The 13,825-nt window shown below is 35.3% G+C and overlaps 1 protein-coding gene across 1 annotated transcript in view; it reads left to right on the top strand.

Moving 5' to 3' along the window:
• PKHD1L1 (PKHD1 like 1) overlaps window positions 1-13,825 on the top strand; it is a 151,353-nt gene that overhangs the window by 44,475 nt on the left and 93,053 nt on the right. Inside the window, exons 23-30 of the mRNA XM_045896035.3 lie at window positions 460-632; window positions 3,965-4,112; window positions 4,648-4,802; window positions 6,679-6,801; window positions 7,698-7,803; window positions 10,510-10,620; window positions 11,711-11,875; window positions 12,844-12,965. Of these exons, the coding sequence (XP_045751991.1) occupies window positions 460-632; window positions 3,965-4,112; window positions 4,648-4,802; window positions 6,679-6,801; window positions 7,698-7,803; window positions 10,510-10,620; window positions 11,711-11,875; window positions 12,844-12,965 (1,103 nt within the window). The remainder of the gene's footprint in view (window positions 1-459; window positions 633-3,964; window positions 4,113-4,647; window positions 4,803-6,678; window positions 6,802-7,697; window positions 7,804-10,509; window positions 10,621-11,710; window positions 11,876-12,843; window positions 12,966-13,825) is intronic.

Genomic DNA, 13,825 nt, shown 5'->3' with positions numbered 1-13,825 from the left:
TAAGATAGCTCACTTGTGCCCAGGTAAATGTAGTTCACTAAATAACATGCATTTAGCACCTATCATGTGGCAGGCACTGTGCTGGGTACTAAAGAAATTGCTGTGAACAAGACTGTCCTCCTGGTGCTGTCGTCATGGAGCACACATCCTAGTGAGCACCACTTTCAGGAACCTAGAGCAGAGCAGAACTAACAGGTGCACAGAAGGCTACCTGGAACCCAGGGTCTGGTGACTTTTAAATATTTTCTTTTATCTGATGAGGCTTATATGTTGACAGACTTTAAAGCTTTATATTCTAGAAATAAAAGTTTACCAAGCTCCAAAATCTACTTGCCTTAAGATCTTTCCAAAATTTGATTCTACACAGCTTATTCCATGACATGGATATAATTTGAGGATTTTTCTTCTTAGCAGCAAAGTCCATGCAATTTTATTTCCCATTTATTCTATGTTCCTTAGAAATGCCAAAGAGAAGACTTCCAGCATTAGCAAGTAAAGGGATATTTTTAAAGCACTTTCAAGTGAATCACACCAAAATTAATGGATCAAGTATGACCAACCAATATTCTATCACCATGACTTCATATAATTGCAGTTATAATATACCCATGATGAGTGTGAGCTTTGGGCAGGTAAGCCTAGAATTTTACAAGTTACTATTTTCAGTTTATGGGAAATTAGCTTTGATTTAGTTTCTTACTTTTTTACATTTTTCTTTTACTTTTTACCCATTTGTCCCCAACAATAACATCTCGTATAACTATAGCATAATAGCACAACCAGGAAATTGATACTGATACAATCTACCGATCTTTTTTTTTTTTTTTTTAATTTATTCATGAAAGTCAGAGAGAGAGAGAGAGGCAGAGGCAGAGGGAGAGAAGCAGGCTCCCCGCCTAGCAGGGAGCCCGATGCGGGACTCGATCCCAGGACCCTGGGATCATGACCTGAGCCGAAGGCAGACGCTTAACCATCTGAGCCACCCAGGCGCCCCACAATCTACCGATCTTAATAAGATTTTACCAGTCTTACAGGTTTTCATTTGGGTGTATGTGTATATAGTGAATATATGTGTAGTTCTGTATATCTGACGACCATAAAACCGTTCCATTCCAAGGATCCCTTGTGCTGCTACCCTTTTATAGCCACAGCCAGCTTCCTCCCTCCTGTTCCCCCTTATCTGGCAAACACTACATCTCGTCATTTCAACAATGTTCTGTAAAATGGAATCAGATCTTACATAATCATACCAGTATATAGCCTTTTGAGATTGACGTTTTTTATTCAGCATATTACCTTTGAGATTCTTCCAAGTTGTTGTGCTTGGAATTAATACTTTGTTCATTTTGATTACTGAGTAGTAGCAAATGGTATGGATGTACCACAGTTGGTTTAACCACTTACTCATTGAAGGACATTTGAGTTGTTTCCAGGTTTTTGCTATTATGAATAAAGCTGCTGTGAATGTTTTATCTACAGGTTTTCTGTGACATAAAATTTTCATTTTTCCAGATTAATTGCCCAATGGTGCAAATATGAGGTCATGTGGTAAGGACATGTTTAGTTTTGTAAGAAACTACCGTATTCTTTTCCAAAGTGGCTGTACCATTTTACAATCCCACCAATGTTTGAATGATCAGTCTCTGCACAAACTTGCCAGCATTGACATGATCACTACTTTTTTAATGTTAGCCATTCTGATGGGTATGTACTGTAGCTCATTTTGGTGTTAGTTTGCCTTCCCTGATGGCTAATGATATTGAACACCCATATAACCTCTTCTGTGAAATGTTTCTTCATGTCTTTTGCACATTTTCCACTTGGGTTATTTACTTATTGTTTTTTAAAGCTCTTTTATATTCCAGATATGAGTCCTTTCTCAGATATGTGGTTTTGCAAATATTTTCTCTCAATGTGTACCTGGCCTTTTCGTCTTCTTTATAAGGTCTTTCATAGAATGAAAGTTTTTAGTTTTGATAAGATCCAGTTTATCAATTTTTTCTTCTATGAATGGTGCTTTTTGGTTTCAAGTTTAAGAAATTTTTGCTTAGCCCGAAGTCCTAAGTGTTTTTCTATTTTTCTCTGAAAGTTTTATAGCTGTCCATTTTATATTTAAGGCCATGATTCATTTTGAGTTAACTTTTGTAGAAGATGTGAAGTTTTAGGTCGATGTTCCCTTGTTTGCCTGTGGCTCTAAATGATCCAGCACCATTTAATGAAAAGGCTATTGTTTCTCAGTTGAATTACTTTTGCACCTTTGTCAAAAATCAGTTGGGCATATTTGTGGAGGCATATTTCTGTATTCTCTATTCTGTTCCTTTGCTCTGTGTGTTGATTCTCCCACCATTCTCCTTACTGTAGCTATATAGTAAGACAGCCCTGGATAGAGTGATTCCTCTTACTTTATTCTTGTGAAAAATTGTTTGAGCTATTCTAGGTGCTGTGTCTTTTCGTGTAGATTTTGGAATAAACTTGTGAATGTCTACAAAAATCTTGCTGTAGATTTTGGAATAAACTTGTGAATGTCTACAAAAATCTTGCTGGCATTTTGATAAGAATTGCATTAAACCTATACATTGTTTTGGAGAGAATTGACCCTTTTATTGGTCTTGCAATTCATGAACAGGGTATGTCTCCATTTATTAGATCTTCTTTGCTCTCTTTCATCAGCATATTTAGGTCTTCTTTGATTACTTCCACCAACATTTTCCAATTTTCAGGTCAGATCCTGTACCTGTTTTGTTACATTTATATGTATTTCTTTTTTTTTTTTTTCCTTGAAATAATTGTAAATGGCCTGTGTTGCTAATTTGGGTTTCTACATACTTGCTTTTGTATATAGCAATTATGTGATTGGTTTTTGTGTTGATCTTATATCCTGCAGCCTTGCTGAATTCCATGAATTTTTACAAAGTAAATGCCCTCACATAACCACTACCCAGATCAAGATAAAGAAAATCATTACCTCCCCAAGAGCCTTCCTTGTGCCTTCCCTTAGTCATTAGATTACTCACTCTTTACCCCTGGATAACCACTGTTTTGACTTCTACCACCAATAAATAATTTTGCTTGTTTTTAGTCTTCATATCAGTAAATAATACAGTATGTGCTCTTTTGCATCTAGCTCCTTTTATTTGCTATTGTGAGATTTATGTGTTGCATGAAGCGGCAGTTCATTCTTGGTCATTGCTTTACCATATTCCATGGTGTGACTATACTACAATTTAACCATCCTATTAGTGGGCTTTTGCCTTATTTCCAGTTTGGTACTATTATGAATAAAGCTGCAATGAACATTCTTGCATATGTCTTTTGGCAGTTATGTTTATTCACTTCAGTGGGCAACTGAGGCTTACAGTTTTAAATTCCACAAGATACACAGACAACTGTGAGGGATCAGAAGCAGGAGACTATCATTTTCACTATTAGAGTTACAATCTATGAATTTTTAGAGCACGTGTTGCTTTTGTCAGTTGATTGGCACTCAACCTTAGGTTTTCCTGAGTCTGGATCAGTCTCTGTGCCGATTATATACTATTGTATATTGTTAGTTTTATAGTCCCCATATGCTATTTCTCCAAAAAGAACTTTAGTTTTCTGATAGCTAAGGCTTCATCTTGTGTTTCCCTGCCTCCCCACAGTGATTAGCACTGTACCTTGAATGGAATGCCTGTTCAATAAATATTTGTTCATTGAGTGATGGAGGGTACACTCTGAATTAATGAGGAATTACTGTGGTTCCAGCTTATTGCTGCCCAGATGACTGAGTTGACTTTGGCCTCATTATTGCAGCTATGTAGATATGGCCCGTGTTGATTTATGTGACTCTCCTTAATGTTCTGAAGGATCCTGAATACCTGAGCCCCATTTATGTCATGTCACAGGATTGTACAATAGGGAAATAGAAATCATGTTAGCCGTTCTTATGTTTAATCATTTTATCAATATTTATTTTGGAAATTAGATAATCACAAACGAGACAGAGAATGAGTCTGTTTACAGAGGAAATAATTGGCCAGGGGAGTCAAAGATTCGTATTCAAAGAATTCAAGCCGCGTCCCCACCTCTAAGTGGCAGTTTTGACATTCAAGCTTATGGACACATCCTCAAAGGTATATGACAAAAGTTCAGAACATTGGCATACATACATACATATATATATATATATACAGTGCTGATCTAGGCAATCATAATGAATATTTTGGTGTATTTCTTTCTAATATAATTTCTCTACATAATTTATATAGTTGAGATAATGTTAGTAATGTAAAACTAAATTATCCAGAACAAATTATATTTTCACTTATTCTTCATCGCCTCTCCATATATAATAGGTTATATTTCCAAAGGTTTGTTTTTCTTTTATATCCCTTGGCTTATAAGGTTATCTATAACGTTAATCAGTATTCAAAATAAAAATATTTGAGCCAAGGCTATAATCTGAGGTATATTACTCATGTAATTTTTGCTTCCAAGAGATACATAAATTCTTGGCATAAATGAGATACAAATTTCATTTTCACTATATTGAAGGAGGACAGTTGGCTTATAAGTGGTAATATACAGTACACATTTCCTGTATTTTAAGGGTGAAATTTATTTGTGAATTTTTCACTCTTCCTATTTCCTGTCCTTGTGTGAGTGCAGGCCTTCCTGCCATGGTATCAGCTGTGGATTTACAATTTGCACTCCAGAGCGTGGAAGAAGTGGGCCGTGTCTCAGTGACACGTGAAGGAACCTGCGCTGGATACTCATGGAACATCAAGTGGAGAAGCACATGTGGAAAGCAGAATCTTCTACAGGTTCCCTCAGCTGGCTTGGTTTTTGTTCTCTTCTGGGTGTTGCTTGCTTATTTGCACCCTGCCTCATTTTTTTTTTCACCCTGCCTCATTTTTATAAGAATTTGAGGCTGCCTATACTTTTAAAAATGCGAACTATAGACTAAACATGAAAAAAAGGAAATTGAGGATAAGATTGTTCTCAATTAAGTTGACAAGATGTTCTCTTTTGTGGAGAATTGTTCTTGGTACTTTATTTGCTGTCCCCTCTGGAGAGAGTCCAGGAATATGTGTTAGAAGACCCTTGACAGGGGCAGGAAGAGGCCAGGCAATGCCAGTCTCAGAACTAAATCTGGGTCTACCTAATGGGGGGACCAAGTATAATCACCCTTGCTGTCTATAATTCTACCACCATCCACTAGAGCTGCATTCTGGGGACTTGGATGCTTTTCTGGTTATGAACTTTAAGTTCATAAGGGAGTCACATGTTAAGTTGCCATCTAATAACCTTTGCTTAGTTAGAGTGTGAAGGGGGCAGGGAACAGGGGTCAGGCCCAGAGTATGTGAAGGAGAGGCATCCAGAGGTGTCTGGGGGCTCAGATTATCAAACATTAAAAAGATGATGCTTTCCAGTGACAGAGAGAGAGAGTCTCTCTCATGCACCATTGGTGAGAAAGTCAATCAGTATGACCTTTTTAGGGGATTATGTAGTAGAGTCTGAATATAGATACCTCCTGATTTAGCAATCTCAGCTGTTTAACTCTATACTACCGAAATAATAACACAAATATGAAATGATATAGGCACAGAGGTAGTCACTGAAGCAGTATGTGTAATAGTAAAAACCTAGGAACCTATCCTCATCAGTAGAAGAATGCTTCCTAAAACGCCACAACCTTAGTGTGACTGCTGTGCAGCCACAGGGAGACCTGGATAGTCACCTGGAAAGATGTTCATGACATAAGGTGGAAAAAATACAGCCGTCTACTTGTGAAAACATTGTGGGGGAAAAAAAGAGAAAAAAAAAGGTATGTAAGTGTAGCATATAATGTACACACATAGGCTCTGGATGTGGAAAATAGTGAGTCATAAAGAAATGGAGGTTATTTAAGAAAATGCATGGTCTAAAATGAGAATTAGAAGATTCTGTAGCTGAGCAGCTCTAGTGACTGGTCTTCTTCTTGGTATCTCTGCTGGTGTCTGTGCACTTACCCCCCTCCTCTCTTCTGATCTGTCTCCTCTGCTTGCTCATCATTTCTGCTTCTCATCACCACTTCGGCATGCACAAGGCCCAGCATGGAGACTTCTATCTCTTTGTTAGCCGCTGTATATATCAGAAGCCTGCCATCTTGGCAGAGGGATTTTTGGAATGACCAAGTTGTACACACTGATTTGATTTGATTCATTTTTATTATTGGCCAAAAAATATAATTCCACGAGTGAGTGAAAAACCAGGATAATCAGGGGTGAAAATGCTGATTGAAAAAAGTTGACTTTCGGGTGGAAAGAGGAATAAATTGTTCAACTATTCAACAGTCATTTGTCAAAGCAGTCATATTCAGAAAAAGCACAGAATGTTCTGGGAAAATAAAATTTATTAAATTCATTTTCCTGAGACATATTTTACTCTAAAAATTCAGGTTAATTTTAGTCATTTAATTCAACTTGTAATTGATACAATCTATGGTAAGACAATAATCTTAGCATTTTATTGGGGGTAGATTATGCTCATTTGTGAAGAGGCTCCTTTTTCAAAAAATGTGACTAAAGTGTTTTCAAATGCTTTTTTTTTAAATCCTTGGCTTTTATTCACTTTCAACCTTGCTTAATTTTAAAAGAAAAACTAGTGTGGTCATATTTATCATAGCCTTTCTAGTAAAATAATTTTGTATAACAATAGATTAATGACTCCAATATTATTGGAGAAAAGGCTAATATGACAGTTACGAAGATAAAGGAAGGTGGCTTATTCAGACAACGCATACTTGGAGACCTACTTCGTACACCCAGCCAACAGCCACAGGTATTCTTGAAACTTTCCTCATAACATTTAACATAATTTTAAATGTGTAACTACTTTGTAATACATTAAAGACCAGTTAAACAGCAGGGATGATGTCTTTATTTTCATGTGAATATTTGGGTCAACAGTTGATCAACTCAATAATATTATTTTATGACTTTTGGGGAAATTATCATCCTTATGATAAAAGAGTGGATTTTTAAGCCTGTTAGAATTTGAAAATATATTCTTTCATTTAATCTTTATAGTCATTCTGTGAAGTAATTATTACTACTTTAATAATGAGAAAATTAATATATAAGGAGTTTAAATGACTTTCTCAAGAGCAACCTTTATTTTCCTTCATAGCACTACTCACCACTAGGGCATAATATGTATTTACTTTTTAAAAAAATTTATAGTCTTGGGGCGCCTGGGTGGCTCAGTCAGTTGAGCATCTGACTTTGGCTCAGGTCATGACCTCAGGGTCCTGGGATTGAGCCTCGCATTGGGCTCCCTCCTCAGCGGGGAGTTGGCTTGTCCCTCTCCCTCTCCCTTTGCCCTGCTCATGTTCTCTCTCTTGAGCTCTCTCTCTCAAATAAATAAATAAAATCTTAAAAAAAAATTTTTGATAGTCTTGTGCAACTGTCTGTCTCTTCCCCACCAGAGAAGAAATTGAGTGACAGCAGGGATGTCATCGTTTGTGTTTAATGTTGTATTACTGTATTTTAACATTTATAACTGTGCCTTTGCGTAGTAGGCACATTTGCTGAATGAATGAATGGTCAAGCAGAAGAAATACAAATGAGTAGATTAATTTTTATAAACACACAAGCAAACAAACAAAATTCCATCATTTGTTTAAATCCTATGCATATTCTCCTTAGCCATGCTACCCCTGTTCTCTTTATTTGAAGGTTGAAGTCTATGTCAATGGAATTCCAGCTAAATGTTCGGGTGACTGTGGGTTTACGTGGGATCCCATGGCCACTCCATTAGTATGGGCCATAAACCCGTCTCAAGGTAATCTGCTTTTTAACTTGGAGTAGAGGGTGGAGGACAACTAACAAAACTGTATACTAATAATGATTTTTTAATATACTAGTTTCACCAACTCAAACATTTCTACATAGTTAAAAAAAATCTATCAGATCAGAAAGCTGTGAAAAGAGCATTTATTACTTATATTTGAAAAAAAAATCGTATTTGAAGTTGGACTCCCCAGTCTTCTACTTCTCCAGTTTCACCACGTTAGAATCAGTCTCTAAAATTTCACACTGATGAGGCATTTTCATGAAATTCTGCTTGCTGGGGTATTAACAGGAATCTTTGATCATATGAGACCACTTCTAGGAGATTTAGTACTACAACGCTGGTAATGAGACAGCTGCTGTTTAGTAAAAGAAAATAAGTAGGTCCTAGACCTGAGAACTGGAGAGAAAAAATATTGCCAAGATCTCAGTCTTGGGCGAAACATTGTACCATATCTTCATAATATGTTATTACTTTAAAAAAACGTGATTACACTTTGTGTCTGAACTCCCAAGTACTGAAGTAAACAGCAGGACTAAGGATTGTTCGGAGTGGCCTTTTGTTTCAGTCAGAAAGATAAGCTCAGGTGCTACCATCTCAGATTTAATCTTGGTGGCTAGTAGGAAAATTCATCTGCTAATTATGTATCAGGAGAAAAAAGGGAAATTTTAAAAACCACATCTTTGTGTTGAAAGAATATGTTCTTCAGACTTTTTTTTACAGTAATGATATTACTTTGGGACAATTCATGTCACAGGGGGTCAAAACCATCAAGGATAAGAATTTGATTAACTCTCATTTGGTTGTGGTCCTTTGGGGTATTTATATTTTTACATCTATCTTTGTATTTTGTAATGAATTTCCATTTTTATATGCACTTCCTGAAAAAAATTGTTTCTTAACAAAATAATTAATTATCTGAATTGCCTTTTGCCCTATTTTGATAAATTTAAAAATAAAGTATAAATATGCTGTAAAAAAACACCTATATTCTCTTCATTGAAAATTAGCACTGTTAGCATTTTGTCATATTTACTTCCAATCATCAATTTAAGAAGGGAAATATTATAGGAATAGCTAAAGTCCTCTCGAGGCACAATCTCTGGTTCTAGTCCTTACAAATCTCCCTAGAGGCAGTCACAATAATTAATTTTGTGTGTATTCTTCTATGCCATTTTTAATACCTTTTGTATCTAACATGCAGATATGGTAATTTTGCCAGTTTTTTTAAGCTTATGAAAGAGATGTTGAAATGTAAATATCAGAGCTATTACACTGTAAATATCATTTGCATCTGACTTTTGTCATTCCAGCATTCATTTTGAGAAATAGTTATATGGTTTTATGTATGTCCAATTCATCATTTTAAAATACTTCATGAATATACCGATTTATTTTTTTCTCTATTGATGGACGTTTAGATTGTTTACAGTTTTTTGCTTTTACACATAACTGTATTGAACTTTGTTGCACAAATCTCCTATTGCATACATGCTAGATATGCCCAGAGACAGACTTGCTGGATAATAAACAAGCTTTTGTGTGTTCAGTTTATTAGATAACCAAATTGCTCTCCAGAGTTCCTGTACTTGCAGCAGGCATGAGAATGCCGTATTCCCCACATCCTTGTCAATACTTGGTATCATCAGCTTCCTAAGTTTGGTCAATTTGATGGGTGAAAGGGGTTATCTCATCATCATCTTAATTTGTCTGTTCCCTGAGGAGTAATGCATGTGAGCATCTTCTCATATGTTTCTCGGACATTTGGGTTATTTCTTCTGCAAATTGCTTGTTAACATCCTTTATTCATTTATCAGATTGTCTTTTTTCTGTTGCCTTATAGCTGTGTATTATATATTATGTTTACCAATCCTTTGCACATGTCTTCTCCCAGTATGTCACCTGCACTTTTAGTATCTTGCTTATGGAACCATTTCAATCACTGATTTAGTCCAATTTATTTATCTTTTCCTTTATGGTTAACCATGGCTTTTTAATCTTATTTAAGAAACCCATCTCTACATTAAAGTTAAGATGTTTGATTATGTTCTCTTCTAAAATTCTAGCGTTTCGCATTTTTCATTCTTAGCTATTTAAATCCATGTGGAATCCATGTTGTGTGTGATGTCATATAAGTAGGGTGACCGTATCATTTATCAATCAAATCTGGACACTAGAGTGAATGGAAAAACATTAAGTATAAGGTGCAGAGACATTGGGTGTACTCTGGTAATATCTCTGGCACTTTAGGATGTGTGTCACCCTAGATAGAGGAATCTTATTTTATCACAAGTGGAAAGTGCCCACAACACATATTGTGCATGCAGTTCATCCTTTTCTCATGAATTTGTGCTAGCAATTCTGTCATTGTGAAAGTTACCATATAGAGGTGACTGTTTAATTTGTTTGTCATAACAGCAATTTTCCTTTCCTTATGTCATTCTATACTGCAGTCAGATGATTCTTCTGCTAATCCCTATCAACATAGATTTAAAACATGAAACAATGTAGAGCAATTCAGTGGAAAAAAATTACCATTGGGAAATATGTGTCTTTTTTCCCTGCTTGCTTATAGGCTTATTGTTTATAGTCTTTAGAAGATAGGCTTATTTTTCTCTGCAAAGCATTTGATTTTATAACAACAGATTCTGTGTTTTTTTTCATATTAATATTGTTGTTTAAAATCATCATTTTCAGGGACCTATGAAGAAAGCACAATTCTAACCATATCAGGCTCTGGATTTTCTCCCAATTCAACTATATCAGTCTCAGTTGGACCAATGGATTGCTCTCTTCTTTCTGTGGTTGGTAGGTTCTTTGTAAAATTATTATTATTACAGCTAATTGTTTTTCTCTAAGAGAAAGTAGACTCAAAGAGCAGTATTAGGATAATACTTCTCCTATAGAGTATGCTATGGGGGCATGAAATTGGCAAACTTCTCTGGATAAATGCACTTTTTAATCTTTGCTTATGACCACAAACTAATTCTTTTAGTATTGTACAGTGTCTTTATCCCATAACAGTTAATTTTTGTTCCTTTCCCCTCATAAAGTGATTATATAAAAGCTCTCCTTCTTTGGTATGTTTCTGGGACACAAAAATATATAAGCTGCTACTCTGGTATTCCATGGTCCTTTCTGCCCATGCTTTGACAATGTCACATTAGTAATGCAGAAAAAGGACATGGCCATCTTCCCTGACTTCTAGTCCAACAAAATCTCTATCCATTAACACAGAATTTCAAGATTATTCACATTTTCTACTCTTGAAAAAGTGAAAACCATGATTATTTATTTCCCTAAAAATTATCTTTCATAATCCTAGGTATTTTCTTTAACTTTAATTACATAAGCAAATTCACCTTCCATATAGTTAAGTTGTTTTTAATTTAGATATCTGTGCATTCTTGAGATCTAAGTCAATAATGCACTTGTAATATAAATCTACATATACTGTTCTAAATAAAGTGTGAAGGATAGGTTTTCATTTAGGTTTTGATCACCTTTCTTGATGAAACCTGATATTTTACTTAGTTTTGGACATAAATCATGTATTGAACCAACATTTTTAGAATTATTGATATAAATGATTTTACAGATTAGGACTTTTAAATTATTATTACAATAACCTTTTTTGTTTTTGGCCACAGTAGAAGTCAGGAGCAAATCATTCACTTTGCTTTTATTATTTTTTCACCTAGCTTTTTTCTAACAGTGTCTGATTCATAACGTCAGGTAGGTTGTAAAGACTTTCGTCCCATTAAGGGACGTATTCCTTAGATACATTTCTTGGGGTATAAAAATGAAGGCCAATGTTTATATTTACAAATATAAAATTTCAGTAATTTTATCTTACAAACATATTTAATTTATCATGCTTTTCTTTTTTAATCACCAGAAAATGAGATCAAGTGCCAGATTCTGAATGGAAGTTCTGGCCATTTCCCAGTTGCTGTGTCCATAGCTGATGTTGGACTAGCACGGAATGTAGAGGGTCAGACATTCCATTTCATGTATCAGAATCGGATCTCACACATCTGGCCTGCTTCTGGCAGCCTGGCAGGTAATAGTTAATTGTTCTAAACAAAGAAAATTGCATCCATTTCTGTCATGTTATTGTACTGTTTCTAGAACAGGGTGGAGGGAGAAGAACCCCAAGCTCCCTCAGAGAGAACAAAGGAGACTCCCCTTTTGGAAGGCACAGTGATTAAGTGGCTGACTAATTCTTTTGTTTCTTATGATGCACAAGTGAGGGCGACTGCTTATACTTACATCTTAAGTTATTGAATTAATATCATCAATTATTACATGTTTCTATAACAAGCTCATCAATTATGTCAAGATAAGATTTATTAGTTATTATTCTGCTTACAAGCTGCTCCATTTGTAACCATGGTCTCAGTGGAGCTACTTGACCCAGAAAAAGTTCCAGGAACAAATCGGAGAAAGGAAGGCTGATGCAGAAAATGGAGAGAAAATAACACATTTTTCCTGTGCTGCTTCATTTCCTTTGCCTTGGTTTGACCGTGCTCGGTTTTGGATTTTTGCTTTGGTCTTGATCTTTTCGGTGTGTTTTGTGTTTTTATTTTACTTTATTTTATTTTTGTTTTGTTGGGATTTTTTTCTTAGTTCCTTTTACTTAGAGATAGTAAAATCTGAGATTTGGGAAGAGTCTTCATTCACTTTCATTCCCACCCACAGAATGGTTGAGCATATAGAAACAGCATAATTTCTCTTTAGGATGAAGAGGACTATATGGAAAATAGTTGCTGCTAGTGATGCCCCAAAGCAAAGGGTTGTTCCAAATCTGTTATTTCATGAAATCACTTAGCCCAGTTGCTTTATGGTTCCAGACTTCAGAGCTCTGGTTCCCAGATGGGGTGGTGATTATATGCATCTCAGATCTGGTCCTTGATTATTTGCCAGCCCATCTCTTTGCCAGCCTAACTCTTGAATGATGAGTTAGATTCTTGCCAAAGTTTCCTTTTGTTATTGTCGATCTATTATTGTTATTGTTGTTTCCCTTTGAAGGTGGTACTCTTCTGAGTGTATCTGGATTTGGCTTTAATGAAAATTCAAAGGTATTAGTTGGAAATGAAACCTGCAATGTGATTGAAGGGGATTTGAATAAGATAACCTGCAGAACACCAAAAGTAAGGCATCTGATTTCAGTCATTTTTTTTTCCTAAAAACTTATGAACATCTCAGTAGATTAAACAAGTGACATTTTTACCTAGAAACTGTGGCATTACAGTATTGTTCTGTACAATTATTTCTCCAACATCTCTCTGCTAAGATCCAAATATGAAGTATTATATCCACATTCTAGATACTTACCGTTTAGAAAGACAGACACATAAACCAGTGTTAAACCATGTGTTCCACTTGAAATAATAGAAATAGATACAAAGTAAAAATAAAATATAGTGAGGAGAGGCTGAGAAAGAGTTTCACAGAAAAATTGATGGCCTATCAGAACTTGAAGGATGAATGAGAGTTGACCAGGTAAATGCCAGGATGAAAACATTCAGTACTAACAGTCTAAAAAAAAATTCAGAGAAGCAAATCTAGACATTTTTTATTTCTAAAAAAAGAATTTATGTCTTAAATGTGTTAAAGTTTCAGTTTGTCAACAATAAATAAATAAAGCAAATACAAAAAAAAAAACATGTGAAATTCCTCATGCAATATTGTATCTTAGCACCAATTGTTGTTCTTTATTTTAAAAAATAGTGTCTAGATTTAAACCAAGACTCTTGTTTGCTTATTATGTGCAAAAGGATGCTGGATCCAGTAAGTAACATTAAAAAAAATTGAGCAGACTCAGTGTGGGTATTATGTAGTTGAAATCTGTAGGAAAAGTAAATTTGAACATGTGTTGGACCAAATGATGATGAAAATCTGGAGGATATGGTAAACAAAAACTGTGTTTAAATTATGTCATTCACTTAAATGCTGAGTGCACATTAAGCAAATACTACATTCTGGAAAAGCGTTTTTTCCTAATTGGGAA

The sequence above is a fragment of the Mirounga angustirostris genome, unplaced genomic scaffold, assembly GCF_029215605.1.
Source record: "Mirounga angustirostris isolate CCGP_5_RB_7025 unplaced genomic scaffold, mMirAng1.0.hap1 SCAF_4, whole genome shotgun sequence".
Taxonomy (NCBI): domain Eukaryota; kingdom Metazoa; phylum Chordata; class Mammalia; order Carnivora; family Phocidae; genus Mirounga; species Mirounga angustirostris.
The sequence above is the reverse complement of the archived record's forward strand: the minus strand, read 5'-3'. Positions and strand labels throughout refer to the sequence as shown.